Source organism: Lagopus muta, chromosome 2 (genome assembly GCF_023343835.1).
Source record: "Lagopus muta isolate bLagMut1 chromosome 2, bLagMut1 primary, whole genome shotgun sequence".
Taxonomy (NCBI): domain Eukaryota; kingdom Metazoa; phylum Chordata; class Aves; order Galliformes; family Phasianidae; genus Lagopus; species Lagopus muta.
In genome coordinates this window covers 1,268,815-1,286,819 of record NC_064434.1, presented here as the reverse complement: position 1 = coordinate 1,286,819, position 18,005 = coordinate 1,268,815, and the positions used below count along the sequence as shown (strand labels likewise).

Sequence of the window (18,005 nt, the reverse complement as noted above, 5' to 3'; positions counted from 1 at the left end):
TTTGCTTAGTTAGCCCAAAACCACCTCAGAAGGACTGAGCCTAAACTGACCCAAAAGTGCTGACTGAAGGACTGAATGCTAGCAGGGCACGCTGGCACAAGAACAAGGACGTATGGGCTGCACACAAATAAGTATCATTTGGAAATTAGATTAAGATGTCAAACCACAGAGCAGTGTCGCTCTGAAAAGCCTTCCAACCCAAGTAGCAACACAGATGGACCCTGTCCTGTGTATGAGTTATATCTGACACGGTGAGGCTGGCAGTGACAGCCAAGGATGCAATTTCATGCCCCCAGAAGGTCATCCCTAGATCCATGAGCTTCCCTTCGGTTACCAGGAGCCAACACAAATCCTCTTGCTGAACATGCAGATTTTCACCTTTCTGTGCCTCAATTGTACATACATATAATCAGGGAAGTGGTAATCTTTTCTTGGAAGACTTGCTCTGGAGTTTTAATTCCTCAACACGTGTAGGTTGCTTGGATGTGGCTGCATGGAAGCTGCAATAGAAACTCAATTAATTCCTCAATGGATATTCTGCTTTTGGATTCTGCTTGCCTGCACTGAACCTAGACCAATTTCCTTCTTATCTGTTTCTAATTGTATCATACCATCTTCATCAAGGTCACCAGTGCTTAGCAACACTATCAGAGATGTACCAGCAGTAAAACATCAACAACAGTTGTATCACTTCTGATATGAAAAAGTTCACCCATAGGTTCAGCTATCAAAACCAGATAACGTGTCAATGACTCACACTGGAGTGATATACTTCCTCCTAATTTTTCTCCCACAGAAGGTAGTTCCACATAGGTTTGTAGTAAATTCAGCTGGCTTTTCTTTTCTACTCAAGTAGGATGGAAAGTATGAAACAAACATACATGGAGGTTGCTGTTAATAAAAAAAAAAAGATGAGTTGCCTACAGTTAAAAAGAAGAGTGCTGGTTCTTAGTGCTGGCTGTGAGCTCTTCTGTGCTCTCTGGCTGAGCTGTCCAACATCCCAAATCTGCTCACTGCTGCACTTCAGCTGCTGCTGAGTGCAGTCACTGCGAGAAGCGAGAAATGAAGTAGCCTGAAGAAATCAGCCTGGAGCTTGTTTCCAGACTGACAAGGATGACAAATATCTCACCTAGGGGTACTTCTAATTTGTCATCCATGCTTTGTGTTTAAGCTGCTGCCGGTGGCATCCAGCCTCCTTGATTCCAGTGACCACCCACTGTATGCAGGGAAGGTTTATGGCTTAGTTTGGGGGCCTGACTCTAGATATCCAGAGCCACAAGAGAGGCCCCAGGATAGCTGAGAAATCCATAAAGAGATATGGGAGAGGATGCATAGGAGATCCATGGCCTTTTGCACAGGAAGCTGGAGGTCAGGAAGGAAACCATAAGGCACTTCAACCTGTGGTTGGAAAGCCTGATGAGATTGCTGCCCAACACAACCAGTGGGGCCTATGGAACATCTAACCATATCCTGCAGCTCGTGCCTACACCTGCTCACACAGGTGGACACCCCACTGCTCCATTTCATTAACTTTCTGTTGCAAGAGGAGCTTAGCAGTCAGTAGCTTATGGACACCTGAAGTCAGCTAGAGCCCAACCCAGCCCTCTGTCTATGAAGAAAACAAGGAGCAAAGAGGAAAAGCAGCTTTCTTCTCATAGTTACCAAAATAATTTACACTTATCATCACCAGCTGCTCTGCAGGGATTGCATATTGCTTCATCATTTGAAAACACTGGTCTCAGCAGAGCCAGTTTTTAGGGATTTCTTCTGAAATAAACAATTGCAAATAATACAAATCCCTCCATCTTGGGCAGAAGTCATTCCACGGCTGGCAGTGCTGCTACACAGACGTCAGGGATAGTATGAATACAACAGTAATCAATCTAAAATCAGTCTTCTCATGTGTAACAAAAGGAACCAAAATGGCTGGAAAGAATAAAATGGGCAGGGATGACAACCTCTATTTCTGAACACCTATGAGTGAGTCAAAAAAAGAGGAAAATACACAGAAAAGAAGCAAGCATGTAAATCTCTTTTTAATTTTCCCTCAGTGTGACCCACTGTATTTGCTCTTGCTGCAGTCAGTGTGCAATAAAGCTCCCAGTGTGGGTCCATACTCGGAGCTGCAGCTACATGGCTGTGCCAGCCCCATCAATCACCACGAGCCACCCACGGCCCACAGATCAGTAGAGAGGAAGCATCGGTGATAGTGTTTTTCACATGCATTTATAGCACAGTAATTCTCTGCCTGCAAAACCCTACTGTTCTCACTGCACCACAGCTCAACACTGAGAGAAACCTGATGTTCTCGAAGTCAAACAACAGGCACAGATGGGCAAAAGTGCTGCTCCATAGCTGTATGCAAACAGGAGAGTGCTAAGTGGCTGCTACAATCCATCACAAGAACAGCAGAAGATGAACATGGTAATCCTACGTGTTAGAGGACCAAGGAATATGCTAAGATAAAGCACATAAAGCATCCTGGCTAGAGGGTTGGGTAAATGATAGGTTAAAGAAGCACTTTCTGCACTACTTTTTTTGACACTGCTAAATACGTTGCCTATACCTGAAAACCAGAACAGAAGAAATGCGTAGGTGCATGGGAGAGGGTCTGGAAGAGGTCAACAAACAAACAAACCAAAAAGCCCACAGCACACCAAGTCACTCCAAGCCTACAAGTCATAACTTGAAGACAGGCTGAAGGAATTGCACTTCTTTTGCTTAGGAAAGAAAAAACATAGAGGAAATGTGTTATGTTTTTTAATACATAGTAACCCATTTATTAAAAAAGAAAAATAGCATGATGGAGAACCAGGGAATTCTAACAGAGGAAAATATTTTCCCCTGCAAAATAATTAAGCATTCACATCATCACAGAAGGGTTGAGGTTGGAAGGGACCTCTGGGTCCATCTGACCCCAGTGCCCAGCACCGCAGCCAGGGGCTGTGGGAGATCCCCAGTGAGGACCCCCTCAGCTCCCCCCTCCCCGTGCCTTGGGCTCCACTCTGTGCCCCCTCCCAGCAGAGCTGCTCCAGGCCCTCCATGTTCCTCCCCAGTACTCTCCCCAGCACCCCCATATCTCCAGTACTGGGAACACTGGCACAGACTGATCAGTATAAGTGCTGAATCTGCATCTCTGAATGTTTTCAAAGTCCTAAAAGCATCAGAGATTAGAGATATCAGCATTAGAGATAACCCAGATAAGACTGGAAACAGGAGGACATGTCTTACACCTCGATATGCCGTTCACATGCTTCATTGCACTTATAAACTTTTTTACATTCATGAAACTATTTGCAGAGAAGAACATCCATTATTTCATTAAAAATAAAAAAGAAAGTATCATGGTAGGATATTGGACCTCCACAGTCACTTCTAGCGATGGCTCTATCAGCAGGAGCATGCTGCATCTTGATCTGTAAATCTGCCATAGGTGGAGAGCTCTGAAAATTGTTCTTGGACCACAAAAATACATTTGTCTAAATATTGAAAGCACTAAAAGGAAGATCTCTGTCAGAGATGAGCATATGAAGAAATTTTGTTGCCATCATTTGAACTGTAGATGCCATTTTCTCTATAGCATTAATAACCGTCGCATTTGCACTACTGGGTAATGAAACATGGCAATAACTGAACCAGCCTAACTAAGCCAGGTCAAGTAGGAGAATAAAAGAATTATGGCAACAACCACAACACCTTCAGCATTTTGTCCTCCCACTTGAACTGGAAGAAATGCAAGCACCTCCACGCAAGTATTCTCTTTCTGTGCCGTATGAGTTAGTGAAGGACACATGGGTGACCAGGGGTCTTAGAAGCACTCAGGCTCTTACCTTTACATACATGAAAATCTCGTAATCTTCCTCAAAGTTGTTGTTTTCTCCTATGTTAGTGCCATGTGGGAACTTGAGGGAGGTCGGAGAGGTGGAAGTGCTCTGGCGCCGACGCAAGTGGAAACCTGGAGGACAAAACCCGCAGTTCTCAAATGTCATGGGTTTGTCTTCGTGAGAGGGGCTCATCTGATCCATGTCCTGGTACGGGTGCTCATCTGCAGCGCTGTGCTCAGAGGAAGAACTATCAGACCCGTGCTGAGAAGCCACAGAAGTGCTGCGGCTGCCCTCGTTGCAATCTTGACTGAGATCCATCATCTCCGGGATAGTAGCGGTGGAAGAGGGAGAAGCTGGATCTTCCAGGACACGATCATAAAGATGATTTCCTTTGTCTTCCTTAGAGCCTGGCATCACATAGTTATTGGTGTTGTTAATGTTTCGGTTAATGTAAGCAGAGCTCCGATATGCCATGACCACTGCCTGGTGAGTTCACCTTCCTTCTAGCACCTTAGAAGTCCGCAAGCTGAAGTGAGATGTTGACAGATATCTGTTCCTTAGGAGGAACCAAGGTCTGTGCTATGCTTATTGAGTGTTCTGCTACACAACAGATCTCCAACAATCATTTACTAAGAGCTTTAAATCAACAACTACACTTCCACTGAATAACAGATAAGGTTGTCTCACTTTAACTCCTTTTTCAATCCGGCTGCTGGCAACTCTGTCTTAGGGATTATCATCACCTTTTGTTCTTTCTGGTCAAGCACAGTGGAGAAAAAGCTGAAGCATCTAACCATATTAGAAAGCTATGGTAAAAAAATATTTATTCTTTCACTTGTGTAAAGAGATAGAAAGGCAGGCCTTACTCAGTTGCTCACCTTCTCAATACACAGAAGCCTAGAGTCAGAGAAGGGAAAACAGTCTGAGCAGTAGAAGCAGCCTGCAGCATTTCAGTGGTTACTTACAGCATTCTCAGTCAACCATGAGGGATTATGATAAAAAAATACAAATTAAAAAAAAAAAGAAAAGAAAAAGGCATTGTCCTTGAGCATCAAACTTTAATGTCGCATTACTTATGATTGCATTTATGTTATGAATCTCCACGTTGGCATGACATAGAGCCAAGTTTCCAAAGTGTGGTTAATTCCAGTTGAATTGAAACAGAGAGGGGGACGTTCTCCTGGCCCATCACAGCGAGACTGGGGTTCACTATTCATGTAATTCCCAAGCAGCTGCAGGTTGGATTGCTAAAGCAGCACAGAGTGGTCCTACGTACTTACGAGCACAGATCACAGCTCCAGTCATCTCCAAATGGAACGACCAGGGAACTCGCCATGCTGCACGCCACCGAGTAGCAGCTGCTGCATGCCTGAAATTTATGGCTGCTGTTCATTGCCTTATTCTGACAGTGAACTTTTAAAATCACTAATAAACTTAAATATCAAAAGCAATATTATAACTGAGCTTGTTCAACTGAGATTCATCTGCTAAGGCTCTCAGATAATCTGAGAAGTGCTAAATCACACCCAGATTGATGTTTAATCACTGTAACAGTGAGGAAAAACACTATAGCAAAATTTCAATTCCCTCCTGGAGCCACCAGCAAGGATATCAGACATTACTGAGATCTTTCTGCTCTCGCCTGCACAAGTCCTAAACAAGAGATTGTGAAACACGTGCTGGGCAATCCAGATTGCAAACCTCCAGCAGCTTTTACAACCATCCATTTAAATGACTGCTGTCACAGTGCTCAGTGCATCAGTGGAACTGGCAGATGTAACCATCCTATGCTGAGATGCCTCTAGCCACTTTATAGCCAGAAAGTGCTGCTTCAGCTAAAACAAAGGTTAAACTCCGGTTGCACTGAAGGATTCCTGATATTAACTGAAAACAAACTTAGCAGCGTTAGGGACAGAACTGTTACAAAACTCTGTCTAAATGTTGCCTAGTTGAGGATTGTATGGGATTCCCTTCTTGCAAAGCTTGCAGCAGGAAGCTGGAGCCCTGAGAACCCTGCTACACACAAATCCTGTTCCCTTATCCAATATAGAAGGGTCTGCTGACAGTGGGTTGAGTGAAACTGTGCAACAGAAGGAATCACAGAATCCCAGCATGGCCTGGGTTGCAAAGGCCCACAGCGCTCCTCCAGCTCCAACCCCCTGCTGTGTGCAGGTCGCCAACCAGCAGCCCAGGCTGCCCAGAGCCACATCCAGCCTGGCCTTGAATGCCTGCAGGGATGGGGCATCCACAGCCTCCTTGGGCAACCTGGAAGAGAAGGAAGAGCAATCCAGAGCACAGAACTGCAAAGAAGAGCCCTTTGGGAACTCTGTGTAACAGGGAAGGAGTAAGTGCCTAAATGAGAGTCACTGAAAATTCTTCTGCCATAGAAGCTGCTCATGCACAGCAGACACACTGAACAGAACAAATGTACACCTCCTGCCTCTTCTGCTTTTCTCGCTGAGCCCTTTAATCCAGTGTTAGCATGCCAAGTTCAAGTTGTAACTTAGGGAAAGACACAGCAATGACAGACAGCTCTTCTAAATCACCAGCAAGGCACAAAACTTTAATAACAATTTCACACATTATTGAGCGCTAACATTTCTTCACAAATCATAGCAGCACACCTTCATTTCTGCACCTTGCCAAGCACACAAGGTGCTATTGATAAGTACCTTCCACTGACTTGCAAGCCTTTTTCCTACAGGCCGTGCAGGGTTCAGTACTCTGGGATGAGCAAACTTTGCTTCTTTGTAACCCTGCTTGCAAGTTACCAAGGAGGAAAGGGATAAGGGCACTCTCATGCGTCCTTTGGAGCCAAGCAAAGAGCAAAGTATGGTTGTATAGCAGTGTATCAAATGACTTTTAATCCACAGAAACACTGGCAGGGTGCAGCAGCACCTGCTGGAGGGTACACAATATCACAGGTAAAATGCATCACAAAAGTGCAGCATGCAGGCATTATGGAAAATAAAGACACAGGAGTTGGTTTAATTAGTCAGAACTGCAAGTGAGCGGTGTTCCCTTTTCCCCCACGTCTCCATCAGGAGCACAGAGCCAGGGGTCATTCTGGTGACAACGATACAGCTCTGCAGTGAGCACAGCTGCAATTCTGCATTCAGACAGGTAGAAACAAGGTGCTTTTCAAGTCACAGAATCACAGAATCACAGAATGGCCAGGGTTGGAAGGGACCTCAAGGATCACGAAGCTCCAACCCCCCTGTGCCATGCAGGGCCACCAACCTCCCCATTTCACAGCAGCCCAGGCTGCCCAGGGCCCCATCCAACCTGGCCTTGAACACCTCCAGGGATGGACGGGGCATCACAGCCTCTCTGGGCAGCTGTTCCAGCACCTCACCACTCTCACAGCACACAACTTCCCCCTGACATCCAACCTCCAGCTGCCCTCCCTCCACTCCAAACCATTTCCCCTTGTCCTGCTGCCATCTCCCCTTTCCAAGAGCTGACTCCCCTCCTGTCTGCAGGCTCCCTTTAGGTACTGCAGGCTGCACTGAGGTCACCCCGCAGCTTCTCTTCTCCATGCTGAACAAGCCCAGCTCCCTCAGCCTGTCTTTGTAGTGGAGGTGCTGCAGCCCCCTGCTCATCTCTGTGGCTCCTCTGGACCCTCTCCAACAGCTCCCTGTCTTTCTTGTACTGAAGCCCCCAGCCCTGGACGCAGTGCTGCAGATGGGGCCTCACGAGAGCAGAGCAGAGAGGAACGATCACCTCCCTGTCCCTGCTGATCACCCCTCTGCTGATGGAGCCCAGGACACCATTTGCCTTCTGAGCCACAAAGGCACACTGCTCGCTCATGTTCATCTTTTCATTTATCAGGTCCTTCTCTGCAGGGCTGCTCTCAAGCACCGCTCCTTCCAGTCTGTGTGGATGCCTGGGATTCCTCTGGCCCAAGTGCCAAACTCTGCACTTTGCCGTGTTGAACCTCATCAGGTTCACCCTGCCCATCTTTCCAGCCTCTCGAGGTCCCTCTGAATGGCATCCCTTCCTTCCACCAGTGATGCATGTCCTTCCACCGCACCGCTCAGCTTGGTGTCGTCAGCAAATGGCTGAGGCTGCCCTCGATTCCGCCATCGCTGTCATGATGAAGATGTTACAGAGCACCACTCCCAACACAGAGCCCTGGAGATGCCACTCCATACCGGCCTCCACCTGGACACAGAGCTATTGAGGACCACCCTCTGTCTGCAGCCGTTCAACCAGTTTCTTACCCATCGAGTGGTTACCAGACCTGCCCCCGTGGGCTCACAGAGGAAGCCTGCTGATGGTTTGCAGACATATTACAAGGAAACTGCAGTTTCATTTTCCCTCCTGACTGTGCTACATACTTGGAAAATAGCAGCAAGCCAACTTTCTTGCAAAATTTTAGTCCCAGCTTTTACATAAAAGGGGTTAGTAGCATCTCATTAGGAGGGGGACAAGAAGATAAGCTGAAAAATTCTGGAGTGCATGTAGAGTTAGTTCACCTTCTGAAACACCTGCTTCCTCTTGGTTTCATGTTAACTGCTGATCTGTGCAGCCACAGCAGCATTCTACTTCAGTTCTCATAAGGAGAGAAAACAGAGAGAAGGACTGCAGGAGGCAGTGGCTTGGCGTTGGCCTTTGGCCATCAGGTGTGATCACACTGAGTCACCATGGCAGGGCCTGCAGCAGCCCGTGTTGCTCAGCAGCACCTGGGCTGTGTGACTGGGAGGGCCACAGACACTTCTCCACAGGGAAATGGGAAAAGAATACCAGATTATTTTGCACCAGACACTCAATTTGTATATTATAAACAACCTGTAGTTAAAAATAGCAGGTGTTATCAGCCAGCAGACATTTCTCACCCGCTGCAGGGCCTCAACAATTATCACTGATTTGGATGTTTCAAAGGCCTTCAGAGTGGTCTTTGCGTTCCTTTTGTACCACTTTGCTCTCCAGCTCCATGGTTACGCTAGAATACCTGACAGCCTGAGAAATATTGACTTTACATTCACAACAGCTCCAAGGAAAACATTTTTGTTTGCCTTTGGAGCCTGGCATCCTTTCAACACCCTTGTTTACACCAAAATGCTGTGCCTGCAGGAAGCCCAGCAGCCAGGCTGCAGCGGGGCTATGGGGACAGCACCAAGGTATGGCCCCATCACACAGGGATGGGTATCAAGCCATCAGCAGCCCGAGGGGATGTGGGGCGAAGGGCTCCGTCTCTGGTCTCTGTGTACAGCCTGTCCTTCAGGTTAAATGGGCACCAGCAGCTGAGTCTTAACTGCATCCTCCTGTGGGTGGAATTCTGATAAAAGCAGGACGGCATCCAAAGGGAGGTGGGAGGCAAATGGACGAGGCCAGGCTCTTCCAGGTGCTGTGCAGTGATAGGACCAGGAGCAGTGGCCTACAACTGGAACGTAAGAAGTTCTGTGCTAACGTGCAGGAGAACTTCTTTACAGTAAATGTGACGGAGCACTGGCACAGGCTGCCCAAAGAGGTGGGGGAGTCTCCTACTGGAAATATTCAAGACCCATGTGGATGCTCACCTGTGTGACTTACTGTAGGGTACTGCTTTAACAGGGGGGTTGGACTCCATCTGCTGATGTCCCTTCTAACCCCTGCAATTCTGTCACCTGTGATTCTTCACAACGATAGAAGGTACACTGATTAAAGAAGTGACCCAGCAAAACTGAGCTCTGTCAAATGAATAACTCTGAGAAACGAATGGAGAAATACAGAAAAAAAATGTTTCGCTTTCAATATTCAACTTAGCATTGCTTAAGCTGCTTAACATAATGAAAGTGCCCTTCTTGGAGGGGTTGGAATTTCATGATCCTTGAGGTCCCTTCCAACCCAAGCCATTCTATGATTCTGTGAATGCCTAAACTATTTGAGTGCAACATGTTCTCTCCACCTGAACAAAAGGAGTTGCTTTCCCCTCATGCCACTACCAACAGGAGTGCAGCTGCCCACCTAGCAGCTAGGTGTGCTTCCAAACCTCGCCTCTGTCATTCCCTGAACTCCTCTGACACAAGCGAGTGCATCTCATGGCTTTTCTGCTCAGCTCTACCACAGCAGCAAATTGAGAGGGCATTGGGCAGGATTTCATACAGGTTGCTGCTCAGAGCTACAGCCTACGCAGATAAATGTGGGGTGAAATACAGTACAGAGAGGGATTAAGGTGATGAAACCTCTTGGCAGTTCCCAGTTTTACTTCTCTTAATGCAAGTATGTACATAAATCCACACCTTGTAGGCATATGCTGCCAACAGAACCGGACCTGTACTGAAGCAATGGGGGAAGAGGAGCCCCAGAATCACAAAGATGTGGCACTGAGGGACTGTCAGTAGGCATGGGGGGTTGGGTTGGGCCTGGGGATCACGGAGGTCTTTTCCAAGCAGAAGGGCTCTATGCCATGTGAAAACTGCTGCCAGCATGGCTCAGAAGCACAGAGATGGTACTGTGAGCTGCCTTTGGAAGTGTCAAACTGGACACAGTGAATACTGCAAACAGGTCTCAGAGTAGGCAGGTAAGGGCAAAGGAGATCTTTCACCTCTGAGGCCCCAATGGTTGAGCAAGCCCATTGCCAAAGCAATTACCTGCTAAGTTGCCTTTGATGCCTAAAATCCTTGCATCTCGGAATAAATTTGTAACAAGACGTCAGTCCTCATTATACAAAACTAAATCATAATTGGATTAAAAACTACACATTACCTTTCCCCATGACCCTTAACTCACTCACAGTAAGTGCTGTGAAGCAAACACAGTAAAGTCATTGCCAGGGGACCTTCCCCTCTTGCACACAGCCTCGTGGATACCAGCAGAGCTGGAGCAGCACCTGGCTCTGGGCCTGTCTGGTCCTCATGTCTGCCGTGGGGCTGTGGCCATGCCTGCTTCTCACTATTTTGGATGAAATCGAAAATGGAGCTGTGATTTCAGCTCTGTTCTGTTAAAGGACACATTTTCCTTCTTGCACAGAGGTGATTTCATCATTATTCAGCCACAATAACGAGACAGGTTTTGCAGAACTGCTGATGCCTTCTAACAGAGGCAGACCTCACCCTGCTCCCAGCACAGAAGTCATAGAATCACAGAATCACCAAGGTTGGAAAAGACCCACAGGATCACCCAGTCCAACCTCCACCCATCGCCAACAGTTCTCACTAATCCATGGCCCTCATCACGACGTCCAACCGTTCCTTGAACACCTCCAGGCTCGGTGACTCCACACCTCCCTGCGCAGCCCATGGCACTGCCTGACCACTCTTTTGGAGCAGTACTATTCCCTAACGTCCAGCCTGAATCTCCCCTGGCGCAGCTTGGAGCCATTCCCTCAAGTTCTATCACCGTTACACGAGAGAAGAGGCCGACCCCCAGCTCACCACAGCCTCCCTTCAGGTAGTTACAGAGAGCAGTGAGGTCTCCCCTGAGCCTCCTTTTCTCCACACCGCACACTCCCAACTCCATCAGCCGCTCTTCACCAGCCCTGAGCCGCACACCCCTCACCAGCTTTCCCGCCCTTCTTCCAACCCGCCCTCGGGTTCTAACGCTCCCCCGACCCTCCTCGCACCCCCCCCCAATCCCCACTCCGCATCCACGCCCACTCAAACTGGAGCCAATCAGAGCCTCCACCAGCGGGCGGCCCGACCAATCATCTCCCGCCTCTGCCGTTGGGGTCGTGAGGTGAGCGGCGGCGCCGCCGGGTGAGACGGGGGGAGCGGGAGGTGAGCGCGGCCTGCCGCCGTCCTGAGGGCTGCGCGCGCCGCTCGGGCCGGGGCTCGGCCGTTTGCTGCAGGTTAGGCGGGCGGCACTGCGGGCCTGGCGCTGGCGGGAGAGGGCCGGGGGTGAGGGTGAGGCTGTGTACCAGAGGGGGCGGTGAGCACGGCCCCGAGCTGTCAGAGGGAGCGCTGGGACACCGCTGGGACGCGGGGCCGGTGCGGGTGCGGGTGCGGGTGCGGCCGCGTGGGGCCGTCCCGCTGCGCAGCCTCCTGCTGTGAGCACGGCCTGTGTGAGGGGAGCGGGGCGGGACAGCAGAAGGGGGGGCCGAGCTGCTGCCTGTAGTTGATGAGAGAAGCGGGGGACGGCGGCGCAGCTCTTCCTCGCGCTCAGCCTGCTTTGAAGGCCGTCTCTTGCTCGTTTGTTTTGATAATGTGCGGGTAGGAGCTTCTGAAGCTGGCTGTGGAACTTGCTATTGGCTGTTGTTCGGGGGTTGTTTACAGCAGGCTGTATGAGGAAGATGTGTGTAACATACAGCTCGTTGTGCTGGTTGCACTACAACCCTTCTGAATTATGGCTCATCTTTTTAACTTCCTCAGCTGCATTGGATTAATTGCTGGAAGCGTCCTGAGGCTCTGAGGATGAGCGTGCTGGTAGTGCTGTTTGTGTCTACCATAGTCAGCTGTTGCAGTCAGTTGGGTAGCTCAGCCCCCAGGCTGCTCCTGGTGTCCTTTGATGGCTTCAGAGCTGATTACTTGGAAACCTATAACCTTCCTCACCTTCAGGAGTTCATTGAAGACGGCGTGTTTGTAAAGCAAGTTACAAATGCTTTCATCACCAAGACTTTCCCAAACCATTACAGCATAGTGACAGGTTTGTATGAGGAAAGCCATGGCATCGTGGCTAACGACATGTATGACCCAGAGGCCAAGAAAAAGTTCTCGCAGTTCAATGATTCGGATCCCTTCTGGTGGAACGAAGCGGTCCCGATCTGGGTGACAAATCAACAGCAGAGAAATGGGACGAGTGCTGCTGCTATGTGGCCCGGTACTGATGTGAGGATTAACAACACGACCCCTCACTTCTTCATGAAGTATAACTTTTCAGTGACGTTTGAGGAAAGAGTGGAGAAAATTGTGAAGTGGTTGAACAGCTCTGATCCTGTCGTCAATTTTGCTACGCTGTACTGGGAAGAACCAGATGTGAGCGGGCACAAGTATGGACCAGATGATACTGAGAACATGCGCCGAGTGTTAGAGCAGGTGGATCAACACGTTGGTTTCCTTACCAGTAAACTGAAGGCATCGGGTCTGTGGGACAGTATCAGTGTCATAATAACTAGTGATCACGGGATGGCCCAGTGCTCTCCAAAGAAGCTGATCGTCCTGGACAACTGTATTGGTCGTGGTAACTATACTCTGATCGACAGGAGTCCAGTTGCTGCAGTGCTGCCAAAGAACAGTACGTGGTAGTTTTTGAAGCCTTGTCATGCTGCTGTGGCCCGCTGTCTGTTTAGAAATTACATCGATTGGCAATCGATGGGCTGAGGGGTTTCTCATTAATGGTGGTCATGGTGCAGTTTATAGAGAACAGAGCTAGGCACTTGGTGTGCCTGCTCCCTTGTTGCTCGTGTATTCTGTCCAGTTGAGGTTTGCAAGGAGCATGCAATAAGCCCTCAGGATTATTCAGAACGAAAAATGTTGTCTACAACCAACCTGGATTGCTGCACAACTTTAATTTTGTGAGTGAAGCTGTAGCTTCTGTATCTGGAGGTAGTCAGTAACAGGTGTGACTCCGGATGCAGCTGATCTCAGCTTCCTCAAGTGCGGCCAGGCTGAAGCAATTAGAGCAAACAAAACCATTTATAGATCAACAGAAGGTTTTATGCTCACTGTTTTGGAGAAAATATTGGCTACCAGAGGGTATGATTTGCTTTCTCTTGATTTCGCTGCTTGAACTTTGCACCTCGCTCCCCCAGAAGCACAGGATAAGCTGAACTGTAGGTCCTCAGCCCCAGACACAAAACACCCAACTTCATGGGGAGCTGCAACGTCCGCATTGGTGCAGGTGGCATTTCATGACTGCCTTGTAAGAAGTAATTGTTTGGGGGGGGCAAAAATGGATCTCGGGTTTAATGACAGATAACTGCAGTAAAAAAGACCTCGTTTCCAGTTGTGTCACATGCATTTTTTTTCTTGGCAGATAAAAAATACGTGTACAACTTACTGAAGCAGTGTGATGAGCGTCACATGAAAGTGTATCTCAAGGAGGAAATCCCAGACAGGTTTCATTATCGCCACAATGGGAGAATTCAGCCCATAATCCTGATTGCAGATGAAGGCTGGACAATTGTGCAGAATGAGGCCCTCTCAAAGCGTAAGTGGGATTTCCCCATCTGAGCTCATGTGACTTACACTGGTAGAGGGTTTTGCTTTGACCCCAGCGACCCGTGGGCTGCTCCTGGTTTAGCAAGTGGAGTCTGTGCTCCTTTAGGAACATCTCAGCATTTCAGAGTGTTCTCAGCTGGAACCTGGGGGTTCCCACTGCAAAGGAAGAAGGGTTTCGGTTGGATGTCAGGAAAGACTTCTGTACAGAAAGGGCTGCTAAGCACTGCCATGGGCTGCCCAGGGAGGTGGTGGAGTCCCCATCCCTGGCTGTGTTTCAAACCGTTTGGATGTGGTGCTCAGGGCCATGATTTAGCGGAGGGCTGGTAGAGTTGGGCTGGGATTGTTGGGCTGCGGTTGGACTCCATCATCTTTAAGGGCTTTTCCAACCTGAGCTATTTTATGGTTCCATGACTCGTTCTATTGGCTGAAACACTTGGCCACGCTCAACTTTATAGCCTGAGATGCACCTCTGGGTTTCCCTTGTATTTCTCTTGTATTTTAATATTTCACCAGTGTGTTGTTTAAATGCTTATATATAAAATACACATATAGGGGAGGGGGGAAGAAATTGAGGAGTGTGTGGCTGGGCTGGCTGCTGCCAGGACGGAGCACTGTGCAGTGCAGCCCCTGCTGCCACCCTGCTGCCTGTGCCGTTGTTTGCACAAAGGTACAGCTTGTGACATGTTTGTGTTCCACCTCCCCCCAGCATCTGCCACTCGTCTTCCCACTGACGTTTAAGGTGTTGGAGTGTTTTCCAACAGAGCTCTCTTCTGTTTTCGTGCTCAGATTCAATGTCACATACCTAAAAATAGCTGATAAATATATAGAGACCAGTAACAGCACTGCATCAGTGCTCACTTCATTGAAGTGAATCACTTTGCAAAACAATTTTGCTAGCTATGGCTTCCTAGAAGCAGGAAGGGGAGGTATTGGCCTGCCTGGCTGTTTGTTGCCTTCCCAACAAGTTTGTTGTACAGTGGCAGCACAGCTCTGTGCCCAGCACTTAGCACACACCTGCACTCCTCTTCCTCAAAGCTCCACTGGAACATCTCCGTTCAAAACAAGTAGCAGAAGGAAAAAGTCTAATCAAGAAATGTAGGAGTACATTAAAACAAGTTACTGCACCGTATCTTGTTTAGAACTTGGCAGTAACTAATGCAGTGGTGGAAAATGTTAAGAGGTGAGTGTGGTCTAAAGCAATAGGAGTCTGATGTTTCAGATGGAAAGCTTATAATGAGGGAGATGACCCAAGGAACTGGTACTAAGAAATGAGCCACAAACTGAGATGCAGTCACTCTTGCTGTACTGAGCGTGCTGTGTGGGACTGTTGGTACCTGGAATGGGTTCTGCAGGTGTGCTCTGATTAGGAATTTGGGCCGTGGCTGTTGGTACTTTACCAAAAGTCAGTGTTTCTTACAAATCTACCAGCTGCCCAAGTACCAGCGACCTTGCAGCCACAAGGTGTTGCTAGATGTTTGGATCTTTATCCCCTGTTAGGCTGTTTCTTCGTGTGGTCTGTAGGGATTTGTTTTGATATGCATTCACCTGATCTAACCTGATAAGCAGGATCAGATCATAGACCTGAACTGAACGCCATCAGTGGGAAGGTGCCTGTCTTTCAGAAGTGCCTGCTTTGCTAAGAGGAAGGTCTTTCCAAAATCTAAGAAATGCAAACTTGTGCTCCAACCATGAGCTTGTGGAGTGGTAACACCTTTTCAGCTTTGGCTGGAATGGGAGGGGGAGCAAAGGTTAATTGGGGTAGGGAAAGGAACATTGGTATGAGAAAAGACTGCTGGGGGGGCTGGAAGAGGGAAGCTCTGGGTTTCATCAGTGTGTGATCCAAGTGCTGCCCTTAGAACCACAGCATGGCCTGGGTTGCAAAGGCCCACAGCGCTCATCCAGTCCCAACCCCTGCTGTGTGCAGGTCGCCAACCAGCAGCCCAGGCTGCCCAGAGCCACATCCAGCCTGGCCTTGAATGCCTGCAGGGATGGGGCATCCACAGCCTCCTTGGGCAACCTGTGCCAGTGCCTCACCACCCTCGGGGAGAAAAACTTCCTCCTAGTGCCTGCCTCAGCCCCTGGTCAAAGTGCCTCGTGCAGTGGGGGTGAAGGGAGAGGGGAACACTCGACATGCAGACAGAAGCTGCCATGTTACCTCTTGAATTTGCATTTCTCCAGTAGGTGACCACGGTTATGACAACTCTCTCCCAAGCATGCATCCATTCCTGGCTGCCCGTGGCCCTGCTTTTCGTCGGGGTTACCGGCAGAGCACCATAAACAACGTGGATATTTACCCGATGATGTGCCACATCCTGGGGCTGGCAGCACAGCCACACAACGGCACTCTCAGCCACACCAAGTGCCTGCTGGCTGACCAGTGGTGCCTTCAGCTCCCAGAGGCCATTGGGATAGTGACTGGGGGGCTGCTGATGTTGACCACCTTCACCTGCGTTGTCATAATGGTCACAAAGAACAGAATCGCTTCTCCGCGTCCGTTTTCCCGGCTCCAGTTGCAGTCTGATGACGATGACCCTTTAATTGGGTAGCTGTCCCTTTAATTGGGTAGCTGTCCCTTTAATTGGGTAGCTGACCCTTTAGTTGGGTAGCGTGCGCTGAGCTGAGCCTGCCTGGCAGAAGGGATTTCAGCGAGCGCGTGTGATCTTGCACTGCAGGGCATTCTTTGATGCACTTTATCAGTATCTGTATAAAATACTGTACAGCCCAGACCTGCTAACTTCTGTGTGCGTCTTACCTGATTTGTAGTCCTGTGAAAAGGTGTTCAGAAATCCTCAACGGGTCATTTGCTGCTGGAGGAAGTGCTTAAGAAAATAAAGATGTTTAATTTTTCACTCGAGTCACTGAGCGCTTTTAAAATGAAATTCCAGAGCTTCTGTTTCCAAACCCTATGGAAGGTGTTCTGAGGTGCTGACTGCTGAATGTGTGCCTGCACCAAAGGTGGATGCTGCCCTACCTGCCAGCTGGTGCTGGCTGTCAAGCAAAGACTCCAAGCTTTTATTTTAAACTGGCAATTTACAGGGAAAGGTTAAACTTCAGAGATGAGATGATGAACTTTGAGGTATCTGACTGGTGTGGGTTCAAAGCTGTGGTGAAGACCAGTGCTGGTGGTTTTCTCCTTTTTAACTGTCAGATCCAGCAAGTTCATACACAAAAATGAGTTTGATTTAGAAAGCCCTTGTGGTACCTCCTCTTTTAGTGAGGAAAGGATGTGAGGTTAAACTGTTACACAAACCTTGAAATAGAGCTGTGGTCACCAAGTCCTTTTTCTGTGTTTGACAGTTTGAAGAACGAATGCAATGAGAGAGCTGAAGTACATGGTGGTGGTGTGCAGTGTGGTTTCTTGCTAAAACTGCCTGGATTTGGTATTAGCTGCAGAGTGCCTCAGCACATGGACCCTGCAGGTTCGAAGTTCCTTGCATACAGCAGGAGATCAGGCTGGCATGGAAGTGGCAGGCGTGGTGAGACTGAACCGTGCCAGCCCTGCTCTCACCAGCTGTTGGCACAGGTGAGGAAATGAGGCCTTGGCCCATTGCTCCAGGTCACACCTTTGGAAGGGCTCCTCATAAACCCTTATCTCCTCCTCCCTCCATCACCAAGATTAACTTGCTTTACAGGGAAAGTTTTACTGAGTACTAAACAGGGAACAAAGTATCCTAATTGCATCACTGTTTATTTTCCAGCCCAAACAAAGTACAGCACATGAGAGCATTAAGCACTCTTTCTAGAGCAGGTCCTTGCTGCTGTGCAGCCATGAAAATGGTGAGCATCCCCTTCCATGCATCCTTCCTGATTAGCCAAAGCTTACTTTACCTGTTCCACTTACTTGGAATAAATCTCAAAACCCCAAGGTGAAGGATGTGGGTGTTTGGGTTTTTTTTTCCCCCCAAATTGCTGAGAATGCACCGTAACCTTAAGGCAAATAACTGTACAGTGTCACAGTCATCACACCTCACAGCTCTCCAGGAACAGAACAGGGTACCCCACGTGTGGGCAAAAACTGAGCGCTCTCAGAAAGCCAACCTTCCTCCAGTAACACAGCACTTGCAAACGAGCAGTGCTGGGTGAAGCAGCAGCTGTGCTCACC

At 48.6% G+C, this 18,005-nt stretch overlaps 2 protein-coding genes across 5 annotated transcripts in view; one reads left to right on the top strand and one right to left on the bottom strand.

The window, feature by feature from the left end:
* Positions 1 to 4,454, bottom strand: part of CLIC5 (chloride intracellular channel 5) — a 69,947-nt gene extending 65,493 nt beyond the window's left edge. The window contains exon 1 of the mRNA XM_048935367.1: positions 3,831 to 4,454. Coding sequence (XP_048791324.1) covers positions 3,831 to 4,298 — 468 coding nt within the window. The 5' untranslated portion in view covers positions 4,299 to 4,454. The remainder of the gene's footprint in view (positions 1 to 3,830) is intronic.
* A 6,995-nt stretch (positions 4,455 to 11,449) lies between these two features.
* On the top strand, positions 11,450 to 16,757 carry ENPP4 (ectonucleotide pyrophosphatase/phosphodiesterase 4). 4 transcript variants are annotated; one of them, XM_048935363.1, is made up of 4 exons: positions 11,450 to 11,483; positions 12,116 to 12,977; positions 13,719 to 13,892; positions 16,082 to 16,757. In XM_048935363.1, the coding sequence occupies exons 2-4, from the start codon at positions 12,158 to 12,160 to the stop codon at positions 16,447 to 16,449; spliced, it is 1,362 nt and encodes a 453-aa protein (XP_048791320.1). In that variant the 5' UTR covers positions 11,450 to 11,483; positions 12,116 to 12,157; the 3' UTR covers positions 16,450 to 16,757. The 4 variants fall into 4 exon arrangements, with proteins under 4 accessions (XP_048791320.1, XP_048791318.1, XP_048791317.1 ...); XM_048935361.1 differs by having other exon boundaries at positions 11,463 to 11,503; XM_048935360.1 differs by having other exon boundaries at positions 11,481 to 11,595.
* Positions 16,758 to 18,005: the final 1,248 nt, after the last annotated feature.